The sequence below is a fragment of the Dama dama genome, chromosome 3, assembly GCF_033118175.1.
Source record: "Dama dama isolate Ldn47 chromosome 3, ASM3311817v1, whole genome shotgun sequence".
Taxonomy (NCBI): Eukaryota; Metazoa; Chordata; class Mammalia; order Artiodactyla; family Cervidae; genus Dama; species Dama dama.
In genome coordinates this window covers 32,911,391-32,930,342 of record NC_083683.1, presented here as the reverse complement: position 1 = coordinate 32,930,342, position 18,952 = coordinate 32,911,391, and the positions used below count along the sequence as shown (strand labels likewise).

Below are 18,952 nucleotides of genomic sequence, written 5' to 3'. Positions count from 1 at the left end.
ATAAAGAAGGCTGAACGCTGAAGAATTGATGCTTTCAAATTGTAGGGCTGGAGAAGATTCTCAGAAATCCCTTGGATGGCAAGGAGATAAAACCAGTCAATTCTAAAGGAAATCAACTCTCAGTATTCATTGAAAAGATTGGTGCTAAAGCTCCAATGCTTTGGCCACCTGATGGGAAGAGCTGACTCATTGAAAAAGACCCTGATGCTGGGAAAGATTGAAGGCAGGAGGAGAAAGGAACAGTGGAGGATGAGATGGTTAGATAGCATCACTGACTCAATGGATATGAATTTGAGCCAGCTCCAGGAGACAGTGGAGGACAGAGGACCCTGGCATGCTGCAGTCCATGGAGTCACAAAGAGTTGGACACAACTTAGTGACTGAACAACAACAACCCCAGAGTTCTGAGACCGGCCACTGAATATAAAAAGATAAGTCTTTCACCAGACCTACTTCAAAACAGTCCTTCTCAGGTGACCCTGAGACTTCTGCCTTAAGTAGCCAGACTCATGAGCATTTGTGCTAACAGACCTCAGCTGCATCTAGACTCTGTACCCTGTAGGCAGCCCCTCCAGGTCCTTGGGGCTTGGGGCCCTACCAGAGTATCATTCCCTTGAAATGAGCCAGATGGAGAGTCTATAGCATTAGTCTTGCTTCTTATCTTTGCTGGGCAAACAGGCCAGTTACTGCTGCAGTGAACATGAAAGGGCGTCTTATCCTACCCAAATCCAGACAAAAAACCTTTTACAAGCAGAATATTTTATCGGTAGATTCAGGACCAGGTTACAGTACATTTCAGATTATAGAATGAGACAACAGAATTTAACGTAACAATGTTTTGGTTCAAAAGCAATATGCATGTATTTTCTTATTGGAAAAGATAAATGATGAGTCTGTTGACACCCTTTTGACACATAAATGCAAATTAGAAACTGACCCTATTCTAAAACTGACATCACAAACCAAAAGATGAGATGATTTAATATATGGTCTGGTATTAGGCCTACTCTGATGACCCAGATGGCACAGAATCTGCCACCAATGCAAGAGACCGGGGCTCAATCCCTAGGTTGTGAAGATGCCATAGAGAAGGGGATGGCTACCCACTCCAGTATTCTAGCCTGGAGAATCCTAAGGACAGAGGAGCCTGGTGGGATACAGTCCATGGAATCACAAGAGATAGACATGACCAGGTGACTAACACTTTATACATTATTAATGTTTCAGTTCAGTTCAGTCACTCAGTGGTGTCCAACTCTTTGCAACCCTATGGACTGCAGCACTTCAGGCTTCCCTGTCCATCACCAACTTCCCGAGGTTGCTCAAACTCATGTCCATCAAGTCGGTGATGCCATCCAACCATCTAATGCTCTGCCATCCCCTTCTCCTCCTGCCTTCCATCTTTCCCAGAACAAGGGTCTTTTTCAGTGAGTCAGTTCTTCACATCAGGTGGCCAAAGTATTGCACTTTAACTTCAGCATCAGATCTTCCAATGAATATTCAGTACTGATTTCCTTTAGGATTGACTGGTTTCATCTCCTTGCAAACCAAGGGACTCTCAAAAGTCATCTGCAACACCACAGTTCAAAAGCATCAGTTCTACAGTGCTCGGCTTTCTTTAGTACAACTCTCACATCCATACATGACTACTGGAAAAACCATAGCTTTGATTAGATGGACCTTTGTTGGCAAAGTAATGTCTCTACTTTTTAAATGCTGTCTAGTCTGGTCATAGCTTATCTTCCAATGATCAAGTGTCTTTTAATTTCATGGCTGCAGTCACCATCTTCAGTGATTTTGGAGCCAAAACAAAAATAGTCTGTCACTGTTTCCATTTTTTCCCCATCTATTTGCCATGAAGTGATGGGACCAAATGCCATTATCTTAGTTTTCTGAATGTTGAGTTTTAAGTTAGCTTTTCCACTCTCCTCTTTCACTTTCATCAAGAGGCTCTTTAGTTCTTCACTTTCTGCCATAAGGGTGGTGTCATCTGCGTATCTGAGATTATTGATATTTCTCCCAAAATCTTGATTCCAGCTTGTGCTTCATCCAGCCTGGCATTTCACATGATATGAAGCTCAGTCGGTTAATCATCCGCATGCAATACAGGAGACCGGGTTCGATTCCTGGGTCAGGAAAATCCACTGAAGTAGGAAATGGCAACCCACTCCAGTACTCTTGCCTAGAAATCCCACGGACAGAGGAGCCTGGTGGGCTACAGACCATGGGGTCACAAGAGTCGGACACTACTTAGCAACTAAATCACCACCACTCTGCATATAAGTTAAATAAGCAGGGTGACAATATACAGCCTTGATGTACTCCTTTTCCTATTTGGAACCAGTCTGTTGTTCCATGTCTAGTTCTAACTGTTTCTTTTTAACCTGCATACAGATTTCTCAGGAGGTAAGTAATGTGGTCTGGTATTGCCATCTCTTTCAGAATTTTCCACAGTTTATTGTGATCCACACAGTCAAAGGCTTTGGCATAGTCAATACAGCTGAAGTAGATGTTTTTCTGGCACTCTCTTGCTCTTTAGATGATCCAACAGATGCTGGCATTTTGATCTCTGGTTCCTCTGCCTCTTCTAAATCTAGCTTAAACATCTGGAAGTTCACAGTTCACGTATTGCTGAAGCCTGTCTTGGAGAATTTTGAGTATTAGTTTGATAACGTGTGAGATGAGTGCAATTGTGCAGTAGTTTGAGCATTCTTTGGGATTGTCTTTCTTTGGGATTGAAATGAAAACTGACCTTTTCCAGTTCTGTGGCCACTGCTGCGTTTTCCAAATTTGCTGGCATATTGAGTGCAGCACTTTAACAGCATCATCTTTTAGGATTTGAAATAGCTCAACTGGAGTTCCATCACCTCCACTAGCTTTATCCGTAGTGATGCTTCCTAAGGCCCACTTGACTTTGCATTCCAGGATGTCTGGCTCTAGGTGAGTGATCACACCATTGTGGTTATCTGGTTCATGAAGATCTTTTTTGTATAGTTCTTCTGTGTATTCATGCCACCTCTTCTTAATCTTCTGCTTCTGTTAGGTCTATACCATTTCTGTCCTTTTTTGTGCCCATCTTTGTATGAAATATTCCCTTGGTATCTCTAACTTCTTGAAGAGATCTCTAGCCTTTCCCATTCTATTGTTTTCCTCTGTTTCTTTGCATTGATCATTAAGGAAGGCTTTCTTATCTCTCCTTGATATTCTTTGGAACTCTGCATTCAAATGGGTATATCTTTTCTCCTTTGCCTTTTCAGCTATTATAATACCTCCTCAGACAACCATTTTGCCTTTTTGCATTTCTTTTTCTTGGGAATGGCCTTTTTCACTGACTCCTGTACAATGTCACAAACTTCCATCCATTGTTCTTCAGCAATTCTGATATCAGATCTAATCCCATGAATCTACTTGTCACTTCCACTGTATAATTGTAAGGGATTTGATTTAGTTCATACCTGTATAGTCTAGTGGTTTTCCCTATTTTCTTCAATTTAAGTCTGAATTTGGCAATAAGGAGTTCATGATCTGAGCCACAGTAAGTTCAGTCTTGTTTTTGCTGACTCTATATAGCTTCTTCATCTTTGGCTGCAAAGAATATAATCAATCTGATTTCTGTTGACCATCTGATGACCATCTGGTGATGTCACTTTGTCGCGTCTTCTCTTGTGTTGTTGGAAGAGGGTGTTTGCTATGACCAGTGCGTTCTCTTGGCAAAACTCTGTTATCCTTTACACTGCTTCATTTTGTATTCCAAGGCCACATTTGCCTGTTACTCCAGGTAGCTTTTAACTTCCTACTTTTGTATTCCAGCCCCTTAGATTGAAAAGGACATCTTTTGGGGGTGTTAGTTCTAAAAGGTCTTGTAGGTCTTCACAGAACCATTCAGCTTCAGATCTTCAGCATTACTGGTCTGGGCATAGACTTGGACTACTGTGATATTGAATGATGTGCCTTGGAAACCAACAGAGATCATTCTGTCGTTTTTGAGATTTCCCCCAAGTACTGCATTTTGAACTCTTTTTTTTGACTATGATATCTACTCCATTTCTTCTAAGGGATTCTTGCCCACAGTTGTAAATATAATGGTCATCTGAATTAAATTCACCCATTCCAGTCCATTTTAGTTCACTGATTCCTAAAATATCGACATTCACTCTTGCCATCTCCTGTTTGACCACTTCTAATTTACCTTGATTCATGGACCTAACATTCCAGGTTCCCATGCAATATTGCTCTTTACCACATCCGACTTTACTTCCATCACCGGTCACATCCACAGCTGGGTGTTGTTTTCACTTTGGCTCGTCTCTTCATTCTTTCTGCTGTTACTTCTCCACTCTTCTCCAGTAGCATATTGGCCACCTACTAACCTGGGAAGTTCATCCTTCAATGTCATGTCTGTTTGCCTTTTCATACTGTTCCTGGGGTTCTCAAGGCAAGAATACTGAAGTGGTTTGCCATTACCTTCTCCAATGGACCACATTTTGTCAGAACTCTCCACCATGACCTGTCTGTCTTGGGTGGCCCTACATGGCATGGCTCATAGTTTCATTAATTAATTATTCTTTTCCAGTATCCAGTTTTTCTTTATTTCTCAGTACACAGGAGATTATACCTCCCCACTCCCTTGAACTTAGAGTGGTAATACTATTATTACTTATGCCAGTGCACTGTGAGCAGTTTACACTGCCCAGCTCTACATATGGAAAAGATAAATTGTTTCACTTTCACCTCATAAGAGACACAAAGGTAAATTCCAGGTGTACTAACAAAAGTCTATCTATTAAAACAAGCAAAAAAAAAAAAAAAAAAAAAACACTGAAGAAAATAAATGAGACTGTCTATCTGTCATCAAGATAGGGAAGAATTTTTTAAAAACATTATACCAAAAAAAAGTGCATCTCTACACATATATTTATAGCTACAAATCAAGAAAAAATATCTCTCAAGAAGAATATGGCCAAAGAAAATGGGCTTTCATTAACATTCCTTTCTCCCAGTTCTTCATCTTCTTTCCCATAATTTTCAAAGATTCAGAAATGCTTTCTTGCATTAATTCATGGAAGAGACACTGTTAGCTGGATGTGTTCTAGACATTGTTGTAAGGGTTGGGGCACAGGCCTTTTTCACCTCTTGAAGTTCTTCATGCCCATGAATACTTCACCCTAAAGCTGAACCCAAGGAGACATAGTACATAACTCAACAAGGTATAATTTCCAAATATTGTTGATTATGGACAAAATATGATTCCACTAACCTTTTGATCATTCTAGGTTTTCTATATAATTTTACAAAAATATCAGTAATCTAAATGAATTTGTAGTTGGAGTGGGTCACAAAATGTAGAAGAGTGAAATGGAAAATTATTAGGTTCCACTAACCCTACCAACTCCAGTTTGCCTTTTTGTAGTCCATAAATCATAATAAACAGTAGATTGAGCAAGGCAATGTTGATGTGCCACTCCAGGACTTACACTGATTCAGCGGGAATTACTGGAAAAATTAACAAAGCAATTATAACTGAGTTTTTGTGTGGACTCACCCCCAAAACTTTAACTTTCTTTATGACTTCTCTTTCTTTCACCTAAATTTTCTCCCCATATTTCTTTTCAGTGGACCTACTCTGAGATCAGTATTAGCCCCAACCTTCTAGTGTCTTCTATTTTTATTACATTATAATAATAATGTAGAAGGGAAGGTAGATGTTACCTTAATGTTTGCTTTTCTCTCTTATTTTCATTCTTTCTCATCAGTTCAGTTCAGTCCCTCAGTCACGGCTGACTCTGTGACTTCATGGGCTACAGCACAGCAGGTTTCCCTGTCCATCACCAGCTCCTGGAGCGTGCTCAAACTTATGTCCATTGAGTTGGTGATACCATCCAACCCTCTCATCCTCTGTCATCCCCTTCTCCACCTGCCTTCCATCTTTCCCATCATCAGGGTCTTTTCTTTCTTTTTTTTTTTTCCATTTATTTTTATTAGTTGGAGGCTAATTACTTTACAATATTGTAGTGGTTTTTGCCATACGTTGACATGAATCAGCCATGGATTTACATGTGTTCTCCATCCCAATCCCCTCTCCCACCTCCCTCCCCATCCCATCCCTCTGGGTCTTCCAGTGCACCAGCCCCGAGCACTTGTCTCATGCATCCAGCCTGGGCTGGTGATCTGTTTCACCCTTGATAGTATACTTGTTTCAATGCTGTTCTCTCAGAACATCCCACCCTCGCCTTCTCCCACAGAGTCCCAAAGTCTGTTCTGTACATCTGTGTCTCTTTTTCTGTTTTGCATATTGGGTTATCATAACTATCTTTTTAAATTCCATATATATGCATTAGTATACTGTGTTGGTCTTTATCTTTCTGGCTTACTTCACTCTGTATAATGGGCTCCAGTTTCATCCATCTCATTAGAACTGATTAAAATGAATTCTTTTTAATGGCTGAGTAATATTCCATGGTGTATATGTACCACAGCTTCCTTATCCATTCGTCTGCTGATGGGCATCTAGGTTGCTTCCATGTCCTGGCTATTATAAACAGTGCTGCGATGAACATTGGAGTGCACATGTCTCTTTCAGATCTAGTTTCCTCGGTGTGTATGCCTAGGAGTGGTATTGCTGGGTCATATGGCAGTTCTATTTCCAGTTTTTTTAAGGAATCTCCACACTGTTCTCCATATTGGCTGTACTAGTTTGCATTCCCACCAACAGTGGATTGGTGTAAGAGGGTTCCCTTTTCTCCACACCCTCTCCAGCATTTATTGCTTGTAGACTTTTGGATAGCAGCCATCCTGACTGGCATGTAATGGTACCTCATTGTGGTTTTGATTTGCATTTCTCTGATGATGAGTGATGTTGAGCATCTTTTCATGTGTTTGTTAGCCATCTGTATGTCTTCTTTGGAGAAATGTCTGTTTAGTTCTTTGGCCCATTTTTTGATTGGGTCATTTATTTTTCTGGAATTGAGCTTCAAGAGTTGCTTGTATATTTTTGAGATTAGTCCTTTGTCTGTTGCTTCGTTTGCTATTATTTTCTCCCAATCTGAGGGCTGTCTTTTCACCTTACTTATAGTTTCCTTTGTTGTGCAAAAGCTTTTAAGTTTCATCAGGTCCCATTTGTTTATTTTTGCTTTTGTTTCCAGTATTCTGGGAGGTAGGTCATAGAGGATCCTGCTGTGATTCATGTTGGAGAGTGTTTTGCCTATGTTCTCCTCAAGGAGTTTTATAGTTTCTGGTCTTACATTTAGATCTTTAATCCATTTTGAGTTTATTTTTGTGTATGGTGTTAGAAGGTGTTCTAGTTTCATTCTTTTACAAGTGGTTGACCAGTTTTCCCCGCACCACTTGTTAAAGAGGTTGTCTTTTTCCCATTGTATATCCTTGCCTCCTTTGTTGAAGATAAGGTGCAGTCCTTCCAATGAATATCCAGGATTGATTTTCTTTAGGATGGACTGGTTGGATCTCCTTGCAGTCCAAGAGACTCTCAAGAGTCTTCTCCAACACCACAGTTCAAAACCATCAATTATTTGGCACTCAGCTTTCTTTATAGTCCAACTCTCACATCTATACATGACTACTGGAAAAACCATAGCTTTGACTAGACGGACCTTTGTTGGCAAAGTAATGTCTCTGCTTTTTAATATGCTGTCTAGGTTGTCTTCTTAGGAGTAAGGGTCTTTTAATTTCATGGCTGCATTCACCATCTGCAGTGGGGACTATTATTTTCTTACATTATTGTTACCAATATTTATTTGTTCAGAAATAACTGGGTTTTTTTTTTCACTTTTACTTACACTACATCAAGATAAACCACTGCATTGTCTTTATGTTAATGTATTAATAAGTTATGCCAAGTTTTATTATGAAATTGTAAACTATTTTGGTTCAAATATTTGGAGAGTACAATTTTATAAAGGCCTATTGATTGATGTGGTGAAGAAATATTTGCATGCATAATTAATTGTTAGTAATTCTATGCCTCTTTTCCACAGGAGAGAATGCTTAAATTTCACCAAGTGAAACATATTTTTGATATACTAGATAAAATGCGATGCCTGCGAAAACGTTCTACAGTCTCATTCTTGGGAGTTCTTGTCATTTTCCTTCTGTTTATGAACTTGTACATTGAAGATAGCTATGTTATGGTAAGTCTTGGAGGTTGATTACTTTTTGTTCAAAGTAAGGCCTAAGTCAAACAAGACAGTCCACTTGCAACATAACTTCAGTCCCAGGATATTGAAATAGTCTTAGTTCGAGCAAAATTATAACATATATCTTTCCCATCTAGCTACTTTTTATATTAATTATATATTGCCAACATTATAATTTTTTGGTTCATGTTGCAATGTTTCACTTAATGCTATATGCTATATTTAATGCAAATCTGCACATCTGATTACAAATAAGTTAACTATCATCCCTATCTGAATTAACTGTATGTGTGTGTATGTGCCTAGTCCCTCAGTCATGTCCAGCTCTTTATGACCTCATGGACTGTAGCCCACCAGGATCCTCTGTCCATGGGGTTCTCCAGGCAAGACTACTGGAATGAGTTGTCAGTTCCCTCTCCAGAGGATCTTCCTGACGCAGGGATGGAACCCATATCTCCTGCATTGATAGACAGATTCTTTAACACTGAGCCACCAGGGAAGCTCATAGTGGTATATATTACATATTTATTGAAAAAAAATACACTTATACATGGAACTGACAGAGTCGCCTGTAAACAGACTAAACAAATTTTTATAGATATTACTCCTTACTTTCTTTACTTTTCTATATTATCAAAAATTTTCAAATCCTATTGTCTAATTAATGATACTAATTGTGCTATTTTGTTAAGAAGGAATGCTTTATTAATGTGTGACATCTCATTTGGATCTTGAATAGCTGTAAGTGACCACCATGTTTTACCCTTATAGTCACTGAAAAGTAATCAAGAACTTCAAGAACTAAAGATAATAATGTGAAAACCATTCAATAGTTTAAAACAGGTAAAATTAGTAAGTTAGTAGATTTTCTCCCATGTCTGGCAGCACGCAGGTATCTTAGTCCTCTGTGCATGCACGCGTGCTAATTTGCTTCAGTCATGTCTGACTCTTTATGACCCTTTGGAACCTTCCAGGCTCCTCTGGCCACGGGATTCTCCAGGCAAGAATACTGGAGTGGGCTTCCATGCCCTCCTCCAGGGGATCTTCCTGACCCAGGGATCAAACTCATATCTCTTGTGTCTCTTGCATTGGCAAGCAGGTTCTTTACACCTAGAGCCACATTAGAAGCCCCCAACCAGGGATCAAACCCATGTCCCCTGCAATGGAAGTGTGGAATCTTAACCTCTGAAGAAACTTACTAATGATATGCACTGGGACACCAAGGAAGCCCCTAATATTGTGTTGTTGTTTTTTTTTTCTTCTTGTGGGAGTGGGGTGGTTTTCTTTCTTTTTTTTTTTGGCCTCACCACACAATTGTAGATACTTAGTTCCTGACCAGGGATTAAACCCATGCTCTCTGCAATGGAAGCACAGACACGTAACAACTGGGCTGCCAGGGAAATTCCCTGAATGCATTTTAAGTGAATTATGAAAGTATACAAAAAGACACTTTCTGACCAATTGTGAGAACTCAATATGTCTCTATTATTTATTTTTGTTATTATTGTCACATAATTCATGTCTAATGAGAATAATTATGGACATTATTTCTTATTTACTTTTTCCATCATAATTGATGTTAAGATATCTGGGAAGATTCTAATACTTGTGCAATTATTCCTGTTTACATATTTCAGAAAATCAAAGCCTTTGAACATACAGAGGACTTGAAAGTACTTTCTTTTCATACAAGCATGCTGAAAACTTTCAATTAATATCTTAACTAGAGAGACTCTGACAACAACTTCAAAGATCATTTGCTAGTAAAATGTTTTCTTTTATTAATTGAAAATGATTTAGTAACTACCAGTTACTTGCCAGATACTATTCTATATCCTACAAGCCAATCAAATGATCTTAGTTGGTACAGATTTTCTTAGGAGGTCTTCTGTAAAGCATCTTGCCTCCCTTAGCATTGTTCTTTGATGGTGAAATTCTGTCACCTTCCTAGATCTTGACTCTGCCTATGTCTCTTACCTTCAATTACAGGTTTATTCTTGTGGGCTTTTACCTTCAAGTATAGGTTTAATTCTACCATCCTTAGTCAATTTACCATATTGAAGGTACCACAGTTAATAGTATTTGACTAGGCTTGATCTAGTTAAACATAGCAAACTGGAAAGACTTACTAATGATATGCATTTTAGACTTTTTTAACCTGACTATTAGGTTTATGAAATTTAAGGACAATAGAGCAAGACCTAGGTGATCCAGCTATTTTTTAATTAGGAGAATTAAAGATTGTAAATTAATTAGAGGAGCTCTTGATTAATGATTTAATTTTGTAATAAACATTTATTTCTTGCATCTGTGTGTACTGGTAAAAGTAAATCATGTCTTATAAATCAAAAACATGGTATTGGTAAGATGCTTGTTGCATCTAGTGATGTTAAGACTCTTTCAAGTGCAATTTCAATTTTTAACTTTAAGTAGACAAAATATTATTATATGCAGCAAACATCCTTATGTCTTTTTGGAAGAGAACCACTTCAAATTCACCATAAAATGTATAAGAAGTGATAGAGTACATATCCATAAGAAGATCAAATGCTATTGCTCAGTTTATACATTTATGTCTAAACATCAGTCCTACCCACATTATTTAAAAGTGTGATTTAATGAAGTAGCTCTTACTAAAGAGTACTTTCTCAATGAAATCTGGCTACATTAGCCATATACCACCAGAGAAGCCCATATATATCTAATCAGATTTGCAAATCATCCCAGGTACAGAGAAAAGATTGCTTCTTAGCTTAAAAAACTGAACTTATTTTTAAATATTTACCTTATGTTAGAAAAAGTGAATTAAAATGGATGGTAAATACAAAAGCATCCCTCCATTTTGAAAATTTAGTGACAATATTTTTATTAGTTTAAATATTCACTCTTTACTAGAGGATGTTTTCTACTAAATTACATTTTGAACTAAATTTTATCCCAAGGCTTAATATGTATAAACTTTAAAATATTCATTGTCATTCATGTACAATTACATTAAAATTGTTCTTCTCAATGTGTTAATACCCATGGAAAACTGGCCTCTGAGTTGTGGCGTGAGGAACCTAGTTCTCTGATACAAGATTGAACCCCAGCCCCCTATGTTGGGAGCACAGTCTTAACCACTGGACCACCAGGGAAGTCCCCTGTTTTTCTTAAATCGGGAGGAAATTGTAGTTATAATTCAGAGAACTCAGATAAACAATTACAGTCATAAGGCCTCTAGGGTTATTTAGCACATGTATTCTCCTCTTCTTACTAGAGAATCCATCAACGGCCCCAAATCCCGGGCATGTAACAGTTTAGTGTATTGCTTTCATGATGGAGGCATATGTGCCTTTCAGTAGGAAAGAAAGCCAAGTTCAGTGTAATAGACAAATTGTGTTACAACACAAAGTAAGTAGAAGAGACACTGCATGCCCAATCAACTTAGCCTCTCAGCTGTGAGCATCTTCAAAGTAGCCACTAGGGTATATATTTAGCCTGTAGCTAGTCCATTGAATTTCATTCCCATCCAGAAAATGATTGTCATAAAACTTTGTCTTATTACTGAAAAATACACTACAGCATAGTAGCTATATAAAGAAGGTATCCAGGGAGAGCCTGGCTGTTCAGGTAGATGCTTCTGGAAAGCAGCCAACAAGGCTGACTCAGGTGAAAGTTGCATTATTTATTTATGCTGAAAGATGTAAAGACTTGGTCTTGAGAATTTAATAAAGTGCTTTCATATGTCTCATTTCATCTTATATTCTGTTATGTCCTTCAATCAGGATGAATGTACTCTATCTTATCACAGAAAAGGTCTAGATTTTTACATGTTCAAGATAGAATCCTTAAAGAGATATTCAGTATCCTGCACTTCCTTTAGAATGTGACATCACATAAGAACAGAATGGTAAAATGAATTCAGTATTGTGACTACTGCATGATTTTATAAATATATTTTCTAGATCCTATTAAATATGGACATCATATTTACAATATTAAAGTAGCTAATGCAAAATTGAGTCTCCAGTTACCTTTTGAAAATTCTAAGTTTGTTCATTTAAAAACTTTCATGATTTTTTTTAGGTTTTCAGAAATACAAAGATGAAAATATTTATGTGCAATGAATTTAAAATAATTAGAATTCAATGGATATTAATTAGTACATTTATACAACTAGCCTCCCAAGTTTAATGTCATGCATTTTAAAATTTTGTAACTTATAGATGGCAAACACATTGTAAATCAGAATAAAGTATTTTTCTTTGTCCAAATTATCAAGGCAATATAAAATATAGAAATACACTATTAAAAAGCAAATATAGGTTCATAAACATGCAGAAAAGATATACAGAATGCATATTCATTTATCAAGGACCAGATTGAAAGCTCTTGCCAGTCAATGTTCACTATTTCAACTTTTATTCTAAGACAATTTCAGCCTGGCCATAGATTTAAAACTTTGAGTTAGTCACCTTTTCCATTGATATCTGAATTTTAAATAAAGCAGTAAATGTTCCAACTAAAGTAAAATTTGTATTTGAATCCATTCTAATATTTTAGGACAATGTTTAATTGATTAAAGTTTTATTGACCACAGTCAACTTGTGTGAGGACCAAATTTACTTAATACATTCACTTTCTCTGTTGTCTTAATGGCATTGCTCATACCTGACCTGCCAATCATATGCTGAATAGTCAAAATATCCACCAAACTCACACAACACAATAGAAACTTTGCCAGAAAAGAAAAAAAAATCTAATTAGGTTGTCCTAATATTCTACCAGTGATAATAAACCATATACGAAAGTCAAGCAGGTCCTCATGAGGCTTGTTCAAATGATTATTAGATAATCAAAATCTACACCTGAATTTATATCAGAGGGAGATAAAAGGAAGCAATTAATTGTTAGCAGGATATTTTTAAGCTGAATAAGAATATCTTCTTGAATATAAACCATCCTGAAGATTGTATGACATAATTCCATTATCAAATTGATACTAAAGTTTTTAAATATAAAAGAACTAAACTTCACTTTCATCAGGACACTCCCTCTCCCTCTCTACACTCACAAACAACAAGCAAGCATCATGGAAAAGACCTGTACCAGCTCTAAAGACATTTCCTTGAACACTTGTTACAAATGTCTCCTAATCGAGATATCTTGAAGATATTTGTAAAAAATACTATCATTTCACAAAGACCATGGCTGTCCATTCTCAACAGCCTTCAATTATAATGGCTACATAAGTGACTGACTAAAACTTCTTGATTAATAAGTTATTCAAACTCCAAGTATTATGTTCACTGTTGCATCCTTCTAATCATTCCTAAAATTTCAAAATCTTAGAAATAATGTGTGGGCTTTTATTTGACAGGACTTGAAGAAGAGTAAGTAGTTTAATATGATTCAGATATGGGGAATCTAGTGAGAATTAGCTTTACATGAAACTGTGAAAGATCACTGTCAAGTTTGAAGATTCTTGTAAAGAATTTGAATTTTAATATGAAGGCAGTGGGAGTTTTCAATTTTATTTTTTATCAAGAGAATGCCATTAATAATGTATGCTTTAGAAAAGCAACTGTACGCATAAAATAAAAAGTGGAAAATAGTGAACAGAATCTAGAATTCAGGTGAAAAATAATTATCTACAGCTTCTAACACCAGTAATTGATATTTATATAATACCCATATTAAAGACTCTTGAGAGTCCCTTGGACTGCAAGGAGATCAAACAAGTCAATCATAAAGGAAATCAACCTTGAATATTCATTGGAAGGACTGCTGCTGCAACTGAAGTTCCAATACTTTGGCCACCTGATGCAAAGAGCCAACTCATTGGAAAAAACCCTGCTGCTGCTGCTGCTGCTAAGTCGCTTCAGTTGTGTCTGATTCTGTGCGACCCCATAGACGGCAGCCCACCAGGCTCCTCCATCCATGGGATTGTCCAGGAACGAGTACTGGAGTGGGTTGCCATTTCCTTCTCCAGACCCTGATGCTAGAAAAGATTGAAGGCAAGAGGAGAAGGGGACGACAGAGGATGAGATGGGTAGATGGCATCACAACGCCAACTCAATGGATGTGAGTTTGAGCAAGCTCTGGGAGATGGTGAAGGACGGGGAAGCCTGGTGTGCTGCAGTCCATGGTGTTGCAAAGAGTTGGACATGACTGAACAACTGAAGAACAACAACAACATATTGTATATCAGATATATATATCCATTATATATTTATATATACACACATTATTGTGTAAGGAGAAAGTTTATTTAATCCATGACTATCTGTTATTTCTCTCTTCCTCCTTCTTGACATTCAGGAAGGAGACAAACAGATTTTAAGGGAAACATCTACACATCAACTGAGTCCAGAACACTACATCCATACTTTCAAAGATTTGTCTAATTTCTCAGGAGCCCTCAATGTCACCTATCGCTACTTAGCTGTCATGCCTTTACAAAGAAAGCGTAAGTAAAGTATACTTATACTTTTAAAATCTAGAACAATAAAATACTTTGTTTTAAAATAATGATAATATGCTTCATTTGTATAAAAATAAATTTATGGGCTTTACTAACATATATATTTGGGGAAACATTCAGTGTTTCTTCACAAATTCAGTTATTCACCAATCCAATTTCATTAATAACAACACCAAAAAATTAAATGCCTAATTGTGACATAAAGTTTTTAACAGTTTGCTATAGAATTCACATAGGGAGACTAGGAAAAAGCAATTCACTTTAACTTTTTTGAATTAGCTTTTAAAAATAATTATTCCCACAGTGATACATTTTCAAACATTGGTTTTATGACATGCCACCAGTTTGAAGTAGTGAAAGTCATTGTGTTTGTTTCCTAAGATGTCATAAAAAATGATCACAAACTAGGTGGTTTGAAACAATGGAAATTGATTCTCTCACATTTCTGGAAGCCAGAATTCAGAAACCAGGATGCTGGCAGCACCAGACTCCACCTGGAGGAGAATCCTTCCTTGCCTCTTCCAGGTGCTAGTCACACTTGGCATTTGTTGGTTAGTTGTAGCAAAATTGCAATCACTGCCACTCTCTCCACATGGCCTTCTTTGTCTCTCTATGTCCTCTTCCATCCTTATAAGGACATTAGTCATTGAATTTATGGCCCAATCTAAATCCAATATGATTTCATCTGGAGGTCTTTAACTAATTGCATCTTCAAAGACTATTTCCAAATAAGGTCCGGGTCTAAAGTTCCGGGTAGACATGAAACTTTGGAGGCAATTATTCAATCCACTACAGGCACTTTGATCCAAGAAGTAACATACTACATTTCATGGACTTCAAGACATTATAAATTATAGAAAATATCATGATCTAATTGATGCACCACGAAGAAAGTACAAGCAACATCCATTTTAAGTTGTAAGATGCTATCAGTCGTGATATACAACCTGCGTTTAAAATATTTCTGGGTAAAAAATATGTCTTAGAATCAGTGATACACAGTGACACCATGAACTTCTTAGTAGATGGTGTGGAGACCAAAAAAATTGAGTTCCCTGCTAAGAAGTGTTTATGCAAGTGAGTTTGTGATCACCAGGTTGAGGAAAAATTGCAATAGTTTAGCTTTCTTTAGATCTTTTTTCCTTCCATTTCAAATGTCTGCTTCTCTTAAACTTCCTCCTAATTTCAAAGACTGTCACTGTTTTTTTAAATCTCCATCTATTGCACCACCTTTGTTCACACATTACTAATCTCTTTCCATACTAAGTTTACAAATGTGTGCTGGCACATAAACCAGCTGCTTTATACTAAAGAGGCAATATAAAACAGAGAGTTTGTGTGTTAGTCACTCAGTTGTGTCTGACTTTTTGAGACCCCATGGACTGTAGCCCACCAGGCTCCTCTATCCTTGGGATTCTCCAGGCAAGAATACTGGAGTGGTTTGCCATTTCCTTTTCCAACTGCTTTATACTAAAGAGGTAATATAAAGCAGAGAGTAAGAGCAGGCAAGAATATTGCAGTAACTTGCCATTTCCTCCTCCAGGGGATCTTCCTGACCCAGGGGTCGAACTGGTGATTCCTGTGTCTCATGCATTGGCAGGTGGTCTTTGCCACCGTGCCACCTGGGAAACTGTATATTTAGCATAATTCTTTAATTACAAAATGCTCTATATATGATCATTCACTTAGATGTACTTAATAGAGTAGAAGGCCTAAGGGGAAAAGAACTTTTTTTTTTCTTTTTTCTATGTTATTCAAAACCCAACTTCGCCTTTAATTTGTCTTCATTCTGGATTCTTTTGTTCAGGATTTCTTACAATTGGACTTTCATCAGTGAGACGAAAAAAAGGAAGCTATTTACTTGAGACAATCAAGTCAATTTTTGAGCAATCCAGCTATGAAGAATTGAAGGAAATTTCAGTGGTGGTTCATCTAGCTGACTTTAACTCATCCTGGCGTGAGGTCATGCTGCAAGATATTACACAGAAATTTGCCCACCATATTATTTCTGGAAGGTTAATGGTTATACACGCTCCAGAGGAATATTACCCAATCCTGAGTGGCCTTAAAAGAAATTACAATGATCCAGAAGATAGAGTCAGATTCCGTTCCAAGCAAAATGTAGATTATGCTTTTTTGCTCAACTTTTGTGCCAATATTTCGTACTATTATGTAATGCTTGAAGATGATGTTCGTTGTTCAAAAAATTTCTTAACTGCCATCAAGAAAGTCATTGCATCCTTAGAAGGAACTTACTGGGTAACCCTTGAGTTCTCTAAGCTTGGCTATATTGGAAAACTTTATCATTCTCATGATCTCCCACGCTTGGCACATTTTTTATTAATGTTTTATCAAGAAATGCCTTGTGATTGGCTATTGACTCATTTCCGGAGTCTGTTAGCTCAGAAAAATGTGATTCGTTTTAAACCATCTCTCTTTCAGCACATGGGTTATTATTCATCATATAAAGGAACTGAGAATAAGTTGAAGGATGATGATTTTGAAGAGGAGCCATTTGACCTCCCAGATAACCCTCCTGCAAGTCTATATACCAACATGACTGTTTTTGAAAATTATGATGCAAGCAAAGCTTACAGTAGTGTTGATGACTACTTCTGGGGGAAACCACCTTCAACAGGAGATGTCTTTGTGATTATATTTGAAAAACCAATTGTAATCAAAAGAATTAAAGTGAATACTGGAACAGAAGATCGACAAAATGATATTTTGCATCATGGAGCCCTAGATGTTGGGGAGAATATTAGATATTTTAAACAGAATAGACAATGTATTACTTATATTAGACTAGGAGAATTCAGAAGTGGAAACTTTGAAGTATCTGATGTAAATCAAAAAATTCCATTTGATATACACTGTATGAGGATATATGTTACCAAAACACAAAAGGAATGGCTGATTATTAGGAGTATTAGCATTTGGACTTCTTAGCCAATTAAATCAATGTGTCCAGTTACTGAAGCAGGTCTTCCTGTTTCCTGTGTTGCTACTTCCTCTCTTGCTCCCTTTGTCCTTTAGAGGGAAAGCAATGGATCAGATATTTAAAAAGTCAATCATTTTGGCAGTTTTGGTCTACTCATTGTCAGCATACTTTTACGCACACATGTATTTTAACTTTTGAAGCTGAGTATAAGTTCATAGTTATTATTTTTTGTTTATATTTTAATGTTATTGTGTTACTTTCAAAATTTCATCTGCATGTCAAAAAGGTGACATGAAGGATTTAAAATGAGAAAATGTGGTTTGTTCAATGGTGAATCTTGAAAGATAGTTCTCACTGTATGCACTTAGTCAAGAATTTATTTCATTATATCATCAGATAAATTTTATTAAGCATCTCTGGGACTATGCAGTTGGTTAGAATGATAATCTGTCTTTTTTTCTTGTAAACTTAGGTTTCCATAGACTTCTGTACATCTACAATGAATACCTCCTCATAGAAGTGATGTCTTTACAACAGAATTTTGTGTCATTGAGGTGATGAAAAGAAAAAAAAAGACTTAAAAATATCCTCCCCTGATTATTGATATAGGAGGGGAAATTGTTCAGTGTATAAAAACTTGAACACCTACTGTCAATAAATTTTCTGTGGGAAGCAATCTTTTTCCAGGTTCCCTTTTGCACAAATAAAGGTTATGCTCAGTATTTTCAGGTTCCACTGGGTACCTGCATTTAATAGAAAAAATGGAGAAGGCTTATGGTTAGTCCAATCCTAATGAACATTTTTAGTATATGCAGAAAATTTTTGAAATTTATTTTATATGTTTGTATTAAAATTCATATGCTTAAAATCCTTGTGATTTATCATATACTTTTTCGGAGTTCAAATGGACATTTTATGAAGGAAGAACATAAGAAACAGAAATCAATCATTTTTTCTACACTCATAGCAAGTCCAGGATGAGAGATCAAGTGTTTTAATATCCAGACTATGTTCTTTCTCTTAGGAAGAGATTGGGCTTCACATAATTTATGCTTTTCTTTCTCTGGTACATGAGTCTCAGTTAAAAAGTCATTCTGTCTGAAAATAGTTTGCATAATTTTTCCATAAGTCATGTTGTCATTCTGTAAAATAATCCTAAAGTGTCCTAAATGATGCTCTTGTGATATATGCACCCAGATGGTAAGCAAACTTGTCTAAATTTTACTTTGAGGGACTTCACCATTGTGTCTACACCATAGAGTCATTAAAGCAATTCAGGACACCTACATTAGTGCATCCTAAAATCATTGTCTTTTCAGAATGTCCTGAGCTTGTCTCATCATTTTCCTTTTTGACAAACAGCAAAGATGAAGTGATTTATTGTTCATTGTTGTT

At 36.8% G+C, this 18,952-nt stretch overlaps 1 protein-coding gene across 1 annotated transcript in view; it reads left to right on the top strand.

Moving 5' to 3' along the window:
- The window catches only part of MGAT4C (MGAT4 family member C), a 674,409-nt gene extending 656,844 nt beyond the window's left edge, over positions 1 to 17,565 (top strand). The window contains exons 4-6 of the mRNA XM_061122072.1: positions 7,992 to 8,144; positions 14,454 to 14,601; positions 16,424 to 17,565. Coding sequence (XP_060978055.1) covers positions 7,998 to 8,144; positions 14,454 to 14,601; positions 16,424 to 17,565 — 1,437 coding nt within the window. The 5' untranslated portion in view covers positions 7,992 to 7,997. The remainder of the gene's footprint in view (positions 1 to 7,991; positions 8,145 to 14,453; positions 14,602 to 16,423) is intronic.
- Positions 17,566 to 18,952: the final 1,387 nt, after the last annotated feature.